This window comes from Siniperca chuatsi, linkage group LG4 (genome assembly GCF_020085105.1).
Source record: "Siniperca chuatsi isolate FFG_IHB_CAS linkage group LG4, ASM2008510v1, whole genome shotgun sequence".
NCBI lineage: Eukaryota > Metazoa > Chordata > Actinopteri > Centrarchiformes > Sinipercidae > Siniperca > Siniperca chuatsi.
The window spans coordinates 23027857-23040834 of NC_058045.1; the positions used below are offsets into that span (position 1 = coordinate 23027857).

Consider the following 12978-nt stretch of genomic DNA (forward strand, 5'->3'; position numbering starts at 1 on the left):
AAATATTACACTCACTGATAGGCGATCATGTACATGTATACACAAACACACACCATCCAGTCATTCACATATTTCTCAAGCAAATCGTTATTCCTTTAGATTCCCTTTTTCTGCACAGGCACACATTTTCTTCTACGCTTCGTCATTCCTGCCCCATCCACACGCCATAAAATCTAAATCTAATCCACTCATCTCCGTCTCTCTCTCTCTCTGAAGAAAGTGCACACACACACCCACCCACAATTGGTCACTTGAGCACGCCCCAGATGTTCAAAGCACTGTGAAAGAAAATGCAGTAAGGGCTTTCCACTCCTCTGATGCGGTTCCGGAAATAGCAGAGCGTCTCTGAACAGGAACGTAAAGGCTTCCCTACAGGGCGCTGTCCACCACTTGAAAAGCAGCTTTCCTCTCTATAATATCAGATGCCCTTTGTAAAGAAATACAAACACTGTGAAAAATATATTGTCATATATTGTGAAAAATATTCATACACTCAATCAATCACTTTGAAAATGGCAGGCTGGTGTAAAGCTTCTGACATGCCCACAACAAATGGTCTCATGGTCAGTACACCTTATCAAGAAGAAATTTCATTGGGGCACACTGTATCAGATAGCTCTCTATCCGAGAATAAGGTTGCCCCTGAGAAGCATGCAGCGTGTATTAAATAAAACCTTGGATTTTTTCAACAATTAACAGACAATGTTGGCTGCCAGATGCAGATTCATCAACTCATGCATAAGCATAAGCAAGAATAGCTTGAAGACTGTAATCAGACAACAGAAACACAGAGGTGGCATGGCTGGAATGACTGAATAAGTGAGCATGGTGTGAACTAAAGGGTGACACGCGAGTGTTATTTTCACTCACCCCACTCCCACAAAAATACTCCTGTTCCATCCCAATCTCATGACATGAGTTAAAAAGAAAATTCCTGTCCCGTCCCAATCCTGGAAGAATGACTCCTGTCCCATCTCCATTAAAAAAATTTAAAAAAATCAGAAAATAGTGTCTATTAGAACTGCATATTTATATATAAAAATGGACCTATGATTTCCATCCCACCCGCTCCCGTTGATTTTTTTTCCTGTCCCGTCCCAGTCACGTGATGAATAGTGAAAGTGACTCCCATCCGGCTGCAATCCCACAGGAATCCTGTGACCGACAGGATTCCCAAAAAATGTCAGCCTATAGTGTGAACCCGCTGAAAGGAAAATGGCTCTCTTTCTGTCAGGAAATACGGTAAAATTAATTTAATAGTAGTAATCTTGTACACCCATAATGTGTGTCTTTGGTATTCCAATGAGTGTAAAGCAGCAATAACCTTATGGTTCACCTAATAAATTATCTGCAATATTAGCACAATAGGCTTACACATATATGGACTAACACAACCACCTATTTGCATCACTGCAAATCACATAAATGTGTGATTTACAACAGTCCAAAGCGTTCTATGAATTCAGTTGCTCCAAAGGTTATGGCCTACTATATATATATATATATATATATATATATATATATATATATATATATATATACACACAATGAACCCACTGGGAGCATTGGTCAGTCAGCGTGAAGAATGTGCTGTGCTGCTGGATGGAAGCTGAGAAACAGGCTAATCTGGATCCACTGAATCATGTCCTCATATGATTTGTCACTATACTGTATGACCACAACCAAAGCCTATTATCAGCTAAAACGCACTCTGTTGTCTGTAAAATGACGCAGCAGAGGAGATTGAAGAAAAACCATATGTCACGACTGGATTACAGATAATATGACGGGGGGGGCTGAGTATACTGTTTATGTACCAGCCGATGTGCAGCCAACCTTAGAAGAAAAAAAAAAAACTATAGTAAATCCTGTAGATATATTATAGGATTATTGCAGTGATAGTAAATACAAAAATACTATTAAAGTATGATACATTTGCAAGAAACTCTGCATTAGGCAGATAGGTCCCTATAGGAGTATTATAAAGACATTATAATGATACCATAGGAGAAAAAAACGAGACAGCTTTAATTAAGTAACTAAACTCACAGCAAGTACCGCAGGTACACATTAAATCCCTACGGGAGTAAAGCAGGAGTACTGCGGTGGTATTTTATCTGAGCTATATTGGACTGACTCCTGGTTAGTAAGTAGGCCTTCACATGCACTGACACAGCCAACAGGCTACATGGTATTTACATAAAAGGTATTATAGGCTACAGCAGCCAGTGGCAGCTGATGGTGCCATAACAAAAGTATCTCTTTAATAGTTTGGGTTAAAAAATGTTAGGGCCGCAATTAACGACAATAATTTCTCAATTATTATTATTATTATTATTATGTCTTGTTTTGTTTGACCAACAATCCGAAACCCAAAGATATTCAGCTTCCAATGACATAAAAACAGACAAATGCAGAAAATCCTCACATTTGAAAAGCTGGAACCAATCTAATTTTTGGCATTGCTGCGAGAAAAAATAACTTAAACGATGAATTTGTTAACAAAATAGCTGCTGACTCATTTTCATTTTCTAACTGATTAATGGCTTATTTGTTTCAGCTCTATAAATACAGTATTATACAGTAATACTGCAGTAACATAGAAGTAAGATTTGGTCATTAAAACTCATTGCTAAAGTCTGAAGAGTCACTGGTCTGGAAATATTAACATGTGTTTTTGTTAAGCTAGGTGGAAAATATTGAATCTCAAGTCTACACCAACTAAACCCTCCACATTGTATTACTATAGCTTTTAATACAAAACCTACAGTGTATACCATTTCGGCAGCATTAAAGTGCACAAGTGTGCGATTGGAGGTTACCTCTGCCCCTGAGATCACAGAATCAGTGACATAGAAACACCCCTTTACTAATACTAAAACCAATAATGTGTGACTACAACTAAAAAGTGAGTTTAAATTGATGTTAGCATAATTGCTTAAATTTGCTCCAGCATTACTATTTATTTTTAACCAAGTGTGGTGACATGACCACACCTCAAATCTGAACCATTTAACTAATGCACGCTTATGTAGGAAAAGCAACTATTTCAAGCCAGTTCAGGAAAAGCTACTGCTATTATGACTGGACTGAAGTGCATGTAACGTCTTTTATAAACAGCCCATATAATATGATAGAGCAACCCCATGCATACACAGCAGTACAGTAAATCACTGCACCTACATTATTTTTTCCCCACACCCAATTTGGTACGTCTTTCCACCCACATAGAGCGACACCAGATGTTTGACGAGGGTTGACAGAGTGAAGCATGGTCAGACATTTGACAAAGGCCAGTTAGTACACTATAGGGTCAACAGTCATCCTTTTCCAAGAAAAGCTACAGACTCATTTTGAGATCAGGCTGTGTGAAGTGTGTGTGTGTGTGTGTGTGTGAGCGTAACAGAGACAGAAAGAAAGAGTGAGAAAGGGACACACATACACACTATAGGGTTATTAGACCGTGCTTATTAGACACTTACTTCATCTGTTTGACGATGGTGCTTTTCCCTGACTCTCCAGCCCCTGAGGGATAAGAGACAAGAAGACAATGTAAACAGGGTGTATGCGTGTGTTTGTATGTGTATGTGTATGTGTGTGTGTGTGTTAGAGAGAGCAAGATGGAGACAGAGTGAGAGAGAGGAGGGGGTGGGAGAAAGAGAGACAGAGAAAGAAAGGGAGAATCAGCCTCTTAAAAAGTGAATAAGGACAGCATGCAGCAGGGTGGAGATAAAAAGATGGAGAAAGTGGCTGCACCCTTTCTTCCTCAACACCCTTTTTTTTTAATTCCCTCCTTCCATCCTCCATCTTTTAACTTAGTCAAATGGATAAATGGATTAAACACTTGCAGGCTACTTTCTTTCCCACAAAGAATCAATCAATCAATCTCGCACCCCAAACCAATGAACCAACACTGGCTGTGCTTGGCCCTCCATTGCTGCATACTGCCATTTTTTTCTGGCACCCATCTGCAGTTATCATCTCTGATGGAGTTCCCATCTTTTTCCTGCAGTACATTACACCCACCTGGCATGTCTTTACTGGATAAAATCCTGATATAGCAGGTGGCTTCAAAGTGATGTAGCCTAATAAGACGGCAAGATCAAGCAAATCAATGCCTCTTTGCCAGTATATTGATTTTTCTGTTCATATCGGGTTTTTTTTTTAGCTCATGATAGAAGTGTTTTTTATATTCATTTCCACCACTGTCTCTGATCAGCACTTACCAAACGCCCAGCCCCCACAAACCACACCTTTCATTCCCCCAAGCGTTTCATTTCTCTGCCGTGGCTCTACAGGCCCCACGGTAGGGAATTCAACCGGCGTCTCTTACCGAGCAGCAGCAGTTTAACATCTTTGGCCGCGGTGAGACCGTCCTCCTTGAGGTTTTTCTCGATGGCTTTGCTCCGGTCCAGAGCCGCCCTCTCCTCTGCGCTCAGAGTACATCCCATGGTTAGAGAACACAGCTTGATAGCGTTACCGATTCCGGGATCCACGGCAGAAAAAGCAATAAGACGGTGGATTCAATGAAACTTGTGCTTGGAAACAACGCTGGTTGCAAATCCTTTTTTTTCTGCTTTTTTTTTTTGGTTAATTTACTCCTTTTCTGTGCTAACGTTATGCCTTCGACCCCTCTAAGATCCTTCTTTTGCTCTCTGGGCAGCTCCCTCTCTCTCGCTCTCAAGCCGCGGATACGGCACCGTTAAAGCATTTAAATCAAGGATCCGCTCGGTTTGATCCACCGCGCAAAAACAACACGATGTAGCCACCGCAGTTGTTTGCTTCTCAAGCGGGTTTCTCGGTGGTGGTCTGTCTGTCTGTCTGTCCGTCCGTCCGTCCGTCCGTCTCTCTTCTGTTTTCTGTCGGAAAATCACGGTAACGGTTCTCTTGTTCTCCACTCGTCGATAGTTTATGTTAGTGGGCGGCGGAGAGCAGCGCTCGCATCGTTTGGTTCCAGCACGGCGTTCTCTCACGGCGGCTCACAGTGGACCTTCCTCCGTTTGGCTCCTCCGGGGCGGCGGCGGGGACTCGCTCTGTAACGCTACTGCCTCCCGGTAGCTCCGGTAGGGACTCGGTCGTTCGTCAGTTCATTCGTTCGATTGCAGGTTGGTGACGTCAGAGCGGTTTAAGAGGGAGGAAGCGCAGCGACACGCGCAGTGGCGCGGCCTGGTGGTGGACTGTTATACAGTACCTTTACAGACTTTTATAGTCCAATATCAGGCTTTATGTTAAATGGGAAATAAATATAAAATGCCGTTGCAACACAACTGCGCGTGTTGAAGAAATATTTGAAGTAAGTGATAACGCACCTATCCAATGAGGTCAAGAGCAACAAAAAGCTCATTTGTATGGTTTAGCTAACGTCAGCAAACATTTAGCCAAGCGCGTGAACAGTGACTTTTCTGTCAGCGCATGGATATTTAGATCTAGATGAACTGTTATGCGGTCACAGGTGTGTACTTGACCGAGCCAATTAGAGCTAAAGTGGACATTCTATTCATCTTTAAAGATATCTTAGCTGGTCTGATGAACATATTGTTAATTGCCTAATGTTACATCCATAAATATTAATGTTTTATCCACAAATAAACATGTTTAGAGCTTGAAGGTTCAATATTAGCCTTGGAAACGGTCCACTTCCTGGAAATCTTCCAGGGCTTTCAGCCACATCAGGTGGCCTTCATCAGCAGATGAAGTTTGCTCAGTTGCCATGCAGATATGGAAGTTGTTCAGTTGTTGTCTTGTGACCTAAGTACCTAATTTCGGTCACATGATAACAGTTGTTCCTATGTTACTCTGAAAATGTTTTGGTTCTCCATATTCATACTCTATAGCCATGTTAGTGGCATGGCTTTAGAGATGGCAATGTCAGGCTTTCAGGCGGTCTGCCACTTTGGTCCAGACAGAAAAATCTCAACAACTATTGGATAGATTGCCATGAAATTTTTCTTTAGAGCAAACATGAGGATGATGCTTGTAGTTTGAGTGAAATGTCTCTATTATTGCATGGACTGACATAAAGCTTTGTACAGACATTCAAGTCCCCCTCAGGAATGAATTGCAATATCTTAGGTGATCCCTTCACCTTCCATATAGCGCCATTATCAGGTCTGGATTTTAATTTGTCCAGTATTTTGGTTTTGACCTGCAAAACTTATGATCATCAACCTCAGCTGTACTTTGTGTTTAGGGGTAATTAACAAATGCAAGCATGCTAACATGCTAAACTAAGATAGTGAACATGATAAAGTTTATACCTGCAAAACATCAACATGTAGCCAAAAAATAAATAAAAAATAATATAAAAAATAAATATTAACGCACATGTAAGCATTAGCATAGCATATTAGCATGCTGGTGTTACCATTTAACATTTAGTACAGCCTCGCTGAGTCGCTTGCGTGGCTGTAGCATACTTCTTACATTATCTTGTTATTACTTTCCATATATTTTGTGAATAAGAATAAAATATATAGTTATATAATAGGCCTATTTTTTATGGAAAATATGTTGACATGTCACAGTGTGAAAGTACAGGTTTACATAATAAAAATAATGATGGCTGATCATTTGGATTTATTGACATTTTTCCCTTATTTTGTTGTGACCTTGTTTATATTATATTAGCATATTATATTTATACACCTCTAAAACCTGTATCATTGGGGATTCTGTTTTTAATTTTGTTTAGCATTAATTTTGGTAACTTGATGTAACTTAATATTCTCAATATTCCAAGTCAACGTTTCTCTTTTATGTAGGCTAAATTGAGTTCAGTTGTCCAGGTTGTCTATAGTCATTAAAGACCTCCAGTCTGTTTATGAAAAAGCTGATATTATCTTCATCTTCTTTTATGTCTGAAAAGGTATTGAATTGGCCTGTAATTGGAGCAATAGTATGTTGTTTAGTTTAAGATAATGTTTTCAGTTTATGAAGGACAATTGTGTTATATAATGTCGCAAATGTATGCATGAACATCATCTCATTCAGTTAGAGACGCCGTGGGAGGCAGCTGTTCCATAATGTCCTTTGATTGAGTTGTGGTCTCCATACTATCTCTCTATCTATTTGACTTATCATATGTACAAAGGGAGCCATTTTATCCCAATGATAGTGTGGTTTGCACTGTAATAAGGCGTGCATCATCAGCAGCAGCAGCAGCAGCAGCAAATTGACTTAAATAATATTTATTACATACAGTACACACCACAGTGGGTTTATTATATTTGTCTCAACTGTGGTTGTAAGTGGTAAAATACAGGTAATGTAATGAATATAATGGTAAAAAATTAATTTAAAGTTAACGCGATCAAATCTGGAAGTACAAATCACATGAGATGATGTTTAAATTGTTACCAAGTGACAGGGGCACATTATGCACACATGCTATGGATGAACCTGTCATTGCCTTGTTAATAATTTGGCCATCTTCTTTGTGTTCCAGCCAGTGAATGCACACTAATAATGTAATAATGTAATACTCAGTGCTACCCCAAAAGCCCCAAGCTGAGTACATCTAATACTGCATTTGAATCGAAATCTAAAAATCTAATTCACAAATGTAAATTGTCTTCAAATGTGAATGTAATGCCCTTTGTTGAGTTTCCCACCAGCTGGCACCTTGATTATGACTTTGATATTCAGTTGTGAAACTTGACTTTAATGAAATGAATAAACAACGCTTTGCTTATGAGTGTGTTTGCCCACTTTGTAAAGGTATTTTTAACTTAAGCCTCAGAAAATAATCTCAGCAGTCTTTAGGCATAATGCAAAAACAACATGACAAATGTATTGGATTTCATGGATTTAAGGGAACCAGTCTCTTAATGGCTACAGTAATAGCTAATGATTGTTGCTAGAAAGGCTAATGGTTAATATCTGGCGCCCAATTGACATTTGTAGTGAAACTTGGAGGTTACTCGTCCATCAGCACCATTTAAATTTTTACATCTGTGGCATCACCAAAGATAAAATCGGCCGGCCAAAGTGTTTGTTTTCCACTGTGAAGTGGTCTGGTGCCTCTGTTATAGCCTGGGATGGTTTAGATCCATTTAGGTCTCGGAATCACTTAGATCAATTTTGAACTTCAGAAAACAAGGTAAAGCCAATACATTGTTTGTGGTCAGTTCATCTTTTGCTAAAAAGTTAAAATCAAAAAGAATAGGAATGTATTCATGCAAATGTACAGAAGCAAACATGATTCACAGATTATTTTAATTTGATTCTCCAATTACTCAAAACTGCATTGCATTCTCTTTTATTCCACTGTATATTCTCTCATATGAAAACATTGCTATGTTTTTACTGCAAACAATATTACAAGTATCTATTCCCATCAAATAATGAAAAACTGCAGCCACGCTTAGTTTCTGGTGGCTGACGTAATGTTAAAACATTCTGGTTAACATTAAGATCTAGGCAAGGGTTACACTTAATTTAATACAAACAAAGATGCCCCGGTTGTGTCTTTGGCCAAAGTTTTTCATACATTTAGCGACAAAAAATATAATTTATTGTTGTTGAGCACCCCACTCTGCAGGTCTGTGCAGCTTTTAGCTGCTTTTAGTTCATTGTTTTGGTTTTCTGGCCCTCACAAAGACTGTAGGTCTGAGTGTCAGAGCTCTCATCTGCCCCCACATATGAAACCCAAGGCAGCTGTTTCCTGCAAACTCTCACGAGCTGAGTGTACGCTGCCCTGCCCAGCATGAAACAGCAGTGAGTCAAAGTGAACAAGTAACTGGTGCAGGAAGTCAAGGATGTGCTAACTGGCACAGTGGCCACATCCTGGTGTGTTTTAAAGGAAGATTATGTTGCAACAAAGATAAAACTTCAGGGGGAAAAAAACATACACACATACATACATACTGTAGACCTGTACCTTCAAAATTTCATTGTAAAACCAATATAGATCCTGTGCCATTTGTGTCCACCCTGCACATTTGAGGAACCTAATTTACCTATTTGTAAAGTTCATTATCACATGTAATGAACTTTACAAGAGAGGTGTGGGTGTTATTGTCTTATCTCTGTTAGTGATTCTGCATTATTTAGAGTCATCCAAAATAACCTCTTGCTTGTTAGACTTCCTACACCAGCTGACCTCCGTCTGACGGCTGACAGTCCAGTTTATTCCCACACAGCCATACCACTGTGTACATTGTTAGGCTGCATTTGTGTTATTCCCGTCAGGTGCTCTGCAAGGCTCATCCACCTGCAAGTAATCCCTGATCCTCAAGATCATGGTAGGTTTCTTTAACTGCATGAGTATACAGAAATATGGTACAATTGTATTCCTTTCTCTTTGTGCGCAATTTGGTTAACAAGCATACTTGTAGTGTTCAATCACATTTTATTCATGAACCACCATTTTGGAGACGTTAAAGCACTTTCAGTTTGTAGTGGGGAATGATCCCCTAGTGCAGGTGAATACAGTATCCTGTCTAGTGTTAGTGAACGCAGCCCCAAGTTATACATGTTTCAGCAATAAGATACCAGCCACTACATCTACGTGCGCAGCTGTTGCCATAGCAGATTTTTGCTTGAGTTGTTGTTTTACCTGTGTTGTCAAACAAACTGGGTTTTGTTTGTGATTCTTTTTGTATTACCTTTTTTTCCCGGTGAAGCAGAGTGCCATTGTTGGGAGGCTAGGCACCCATGGTGAGGGCCCTACACTTTAGGAATGTGAGTACAAGCACTGGGACACAAATGTAGATTTCACTATTTTTGCTGTGAGGTTCGACATGTTGCACCTAAGGTGGTAGCACCCCTGGGCACTCCTCAGTGTAGTCCTCCTCTTCACAGGTGGCCTCAGCTCACTTTCCCCAGTTGTGCTTGGTTTACGTTGGACTGACAGTTTTAGATACTTTAGGGTTCACTTACGGTTTCAGATTTTGTATTAAGGCTTTTTTAGCTAGAATTGTAATAAATAACTATTTCCCTTACTGGTTTCAGTTACTTTCATTTGACTATCTATTCTTTCCTCCGCAGCATCTCCAGTCCCTGCCTATTTGGCTATTTCAATAAAAAATGTGGTTTATTGTGAAAACACTTGTGTCTTGTGTCATTATCGAGGGTGTGTTTTATCATCTATTTTCCAAACAATAGTCAAGGTTCTTGATTTGACAGATGTCCTGGGGTGCAATTCCCCAGGTGGCATTGTGGGTCTTTTCCCCATTCTGTCCTTATTGCCCTTGTCACAAGTTCATAAGCACTATTGTGAGTTTTCACATCTAGTGTGTTATATAAGACTGAGATGGGGCGGGGTATCATAAGACAAGCGTCTACAGCCATGGTAGCAGCTCTGTGAGGCTGCACTTAAGCACAGTGGTGTTTTGAGAGAAATGGTCACGTCAGCGTGCTAACATGCTCACTATCCATTAACAATTGTTAATGCGGACCAACTGACATTGCCATCCACGGAGCCATGTCGCTAAAAACCTTACAGAAGCGCTGACAATCATTTCACCCATCTGTGTCTCAGCTGCCTCTGCAGGGTGAGCAATCTAAACACAACCTTACTGGAGTAAGGATCAGCTGATAGGAAGTGACAACCCAGTTTGATCACAGGTTATTTGTCTTAGGGTACAAATCTACTGTATGTTCAAGATGTTCTCAGATGCACTAAGGTACTTTCAACATGAAGTATTTTAAGACATGGCTATAAGTAAGTTCAATTATAGTGGAGAAAGGAGCTCCAAAAAAAGCTTTTTTTTTGCAGAATGAAATTATTTTAAAACTGCTTATTTTGCATCTGGAGCATTTGTGAGCTCAATCATGAGCTACTTAAGAAGTATCCCATATCTACACTATACATAGAATATTATAAGGGGTCTTTATCTACAGTATGTAGCATGTGCAATATTCACTGTATTATTGCAGTTAGGCCACATTCTTTCTTTCTTCCTCCTTTGTCACATTTTGTCAGTACGTTAACAAACACAGGCTGTGGTTACTGTTACACAAGCAGCAACATGCGCACTATAAACAGTGATGTGATGCAAGTCTTCTTAGCAGAGTTTAAGAACTATGCTGTTGCCTCAGATTCAGGGTGGGATCCACTGATTAAGGACACAAAACTGAAGAAACAAACAGTATTCTGCAATGCCTGTTAGATTCATGTGTGTAGCTATCAAGTCCATATTTAAGACCCCTTTTACACGATTCTGTTTAAAACGAGTGAGGTGGAAACAAAAAGTCAGCCATAGACAGGAGTTCAACATTTTCAACCAACTCATTGAGCTACCATTAGCTTAATTAGCTCACTAGATACAAAATCTACCAGCAACAGTAACTCCAGACTACCAAATGGATATTTGCAAATCGGACATAAGAACTGCTTTTTGTCTACCTCTGTCTGAAATCAAGGACCCATCATCACTAAGAATAAAAAAATTTCGAGTGGTAAACTTCATGTGTGCCGTGCGAGAAAGGAAAGCTTGACAGGAGTAACAGTAACTAAGGGGAGCTGGGCTTAGCGAACGAGCAATTAAATACATACTATTCCTGTGATAACCGGCAACATTATTCATTATAGCTCCACCAAACAAAGCAAAGAACCATGGGTTGTGTCTATTAAAAAGTGCATTTTATAGAACACCTACATCTTTTCCAAGAAAAAGCACAGAGGCTGGGGCCTGATGTACCCAGTGAAAAGCAGAGTGTGGGACGAGGGCTAACAGGAGGTGTCAGGATGTAATTTGCACTCCTCAGTATGCGGCTTTCAAAGAAACATGGTTAAAGATGGAAAGAGCTGGATTAAATAAGGGCACGGTGATGTGAGGGAAAAAAAGACAGGCCTAAAGATGTGTTGAGTGGAAAAAGGGGAGTTGAAATGAAGCAGTTCAGAGACAGGAAGAGGCATCCTAATGCTCTTAATGGTGACATCTTATACACTGACTGCAGAACTGAAAAAATAAACTAAACAGACAGCAAAGAGATGGGAAGTAAGAGACTTGAAAATGTACTGAAAAATTCCCCACAACACAAAGCAATGTTATATTGTTTCAACAAAGCAGAGAGAACTGCGTTGACACAGACAATCAGGACAACAGTCAGGTCAACATGATATTGAAACAGGATCAAATTTTATTACATATTCGTCAGACATTATAGCCTGGAACCAACAAACAATGGATAAAAATCCTGTTGCCTGTGAGATGAGGATTTCCAATATGCTGCCATCCCTTGTCCATGAGGCCTGGGTTCAAACATCTGGCCTACTGGAGTGAGCTTGAATAAAATACTGAATCCCTACCATCTCCAGGGACATTTCTTTGTTGCTGAGCTTGACCTCAATGCCAGGGGCAGAGTGAAAAGATCAAAAGATTATCACAAGAAGAACAACCACAAAGATTTGGCCTAGATTCCTTTGAAATGTGTGAGACACAAATAGGTTTAAAGCATATTGTTTTACAAATCTATACTGCCCATTGCTGGTGTGTTTTGCATGTCTTCTGTCCTCCTCCTCCTCTTCTTCTGCTTCTTAAGATGACAGCTACGTACCTCATAGTTACCCCGTAACACCATGGAAATGTATAAAAGGTTTAAGGGAATAACATTTTGGGAAACATGGTTTTTCGCTTTCTTGCTGAGAGTTAGAAAAGAAGATTGAAACCACTCTCATGTCTGTAGGTTAAATATGAAGTGACATCTAGCAGCTGGTTAGCTTAGGTTGGCAGAAAGACTGGAAACAGGCGGAAATGGCAAAACAAAATCCACCTACCAGCACCTTTATAGCTCACCATGAGGTTGCCAGGAAACAACTCCAGAAAATCACTGCTACCCCCCAAGAAATAGTCCCACACAAACCTATTTTTTTCACTGTGGTTTTTATGAGAATAAAACAAATGAGATGTGACGTGTTAATAATGAGATTTAGTGGGGCTCGTACTGTAGGTGGATTTTGTTACTGTTGGACTGAGCTGGGCTAGCTTTTTCCCCATTTCCAGTCTTCATGCTAAGCATATTTCCCATACAGTC

The 12978-nt window shown here is 39.9% G+C and overlaps 1 protein-coding gene across 2 annotated transcripts in view; it reads right to left on the minus strand.

The window, feature by feature from the left end:
- Positions 1 to 5378, minus strand: part of gnao1a (guanine nucleotide binding protein (G protein), alpha activating activity polypeptide O, a) — a 99429-nt gene extending 94051 nt beyond the window's left edge. Inside the window, exons 1-2 of one of the 2 annotated variants that reach the window (XM_044192004.1) lie at positions 4334 to 5365; positions 3483 to 3525 (exon numbers count right to left, since the gene is read on the minus strand). In XM_044192004.1, coding sequence (XP_044047939.1) covers positions 3483 to 3525; positions 4334 to 4451 — 161 coding nt within the window. In that variant the 5' untranslated portion in view covers positions 4452 to 5365. Of the gene's footprint in view, positions 1 to 3482; positions 3526 to 4333 lie in introns of both variants that reach the window. The other variant, XM_044192005.1, reaches the window with a different exon arrangement.
- Positions 5379 to 12978: the final 7600 nt, after the last annotated feature.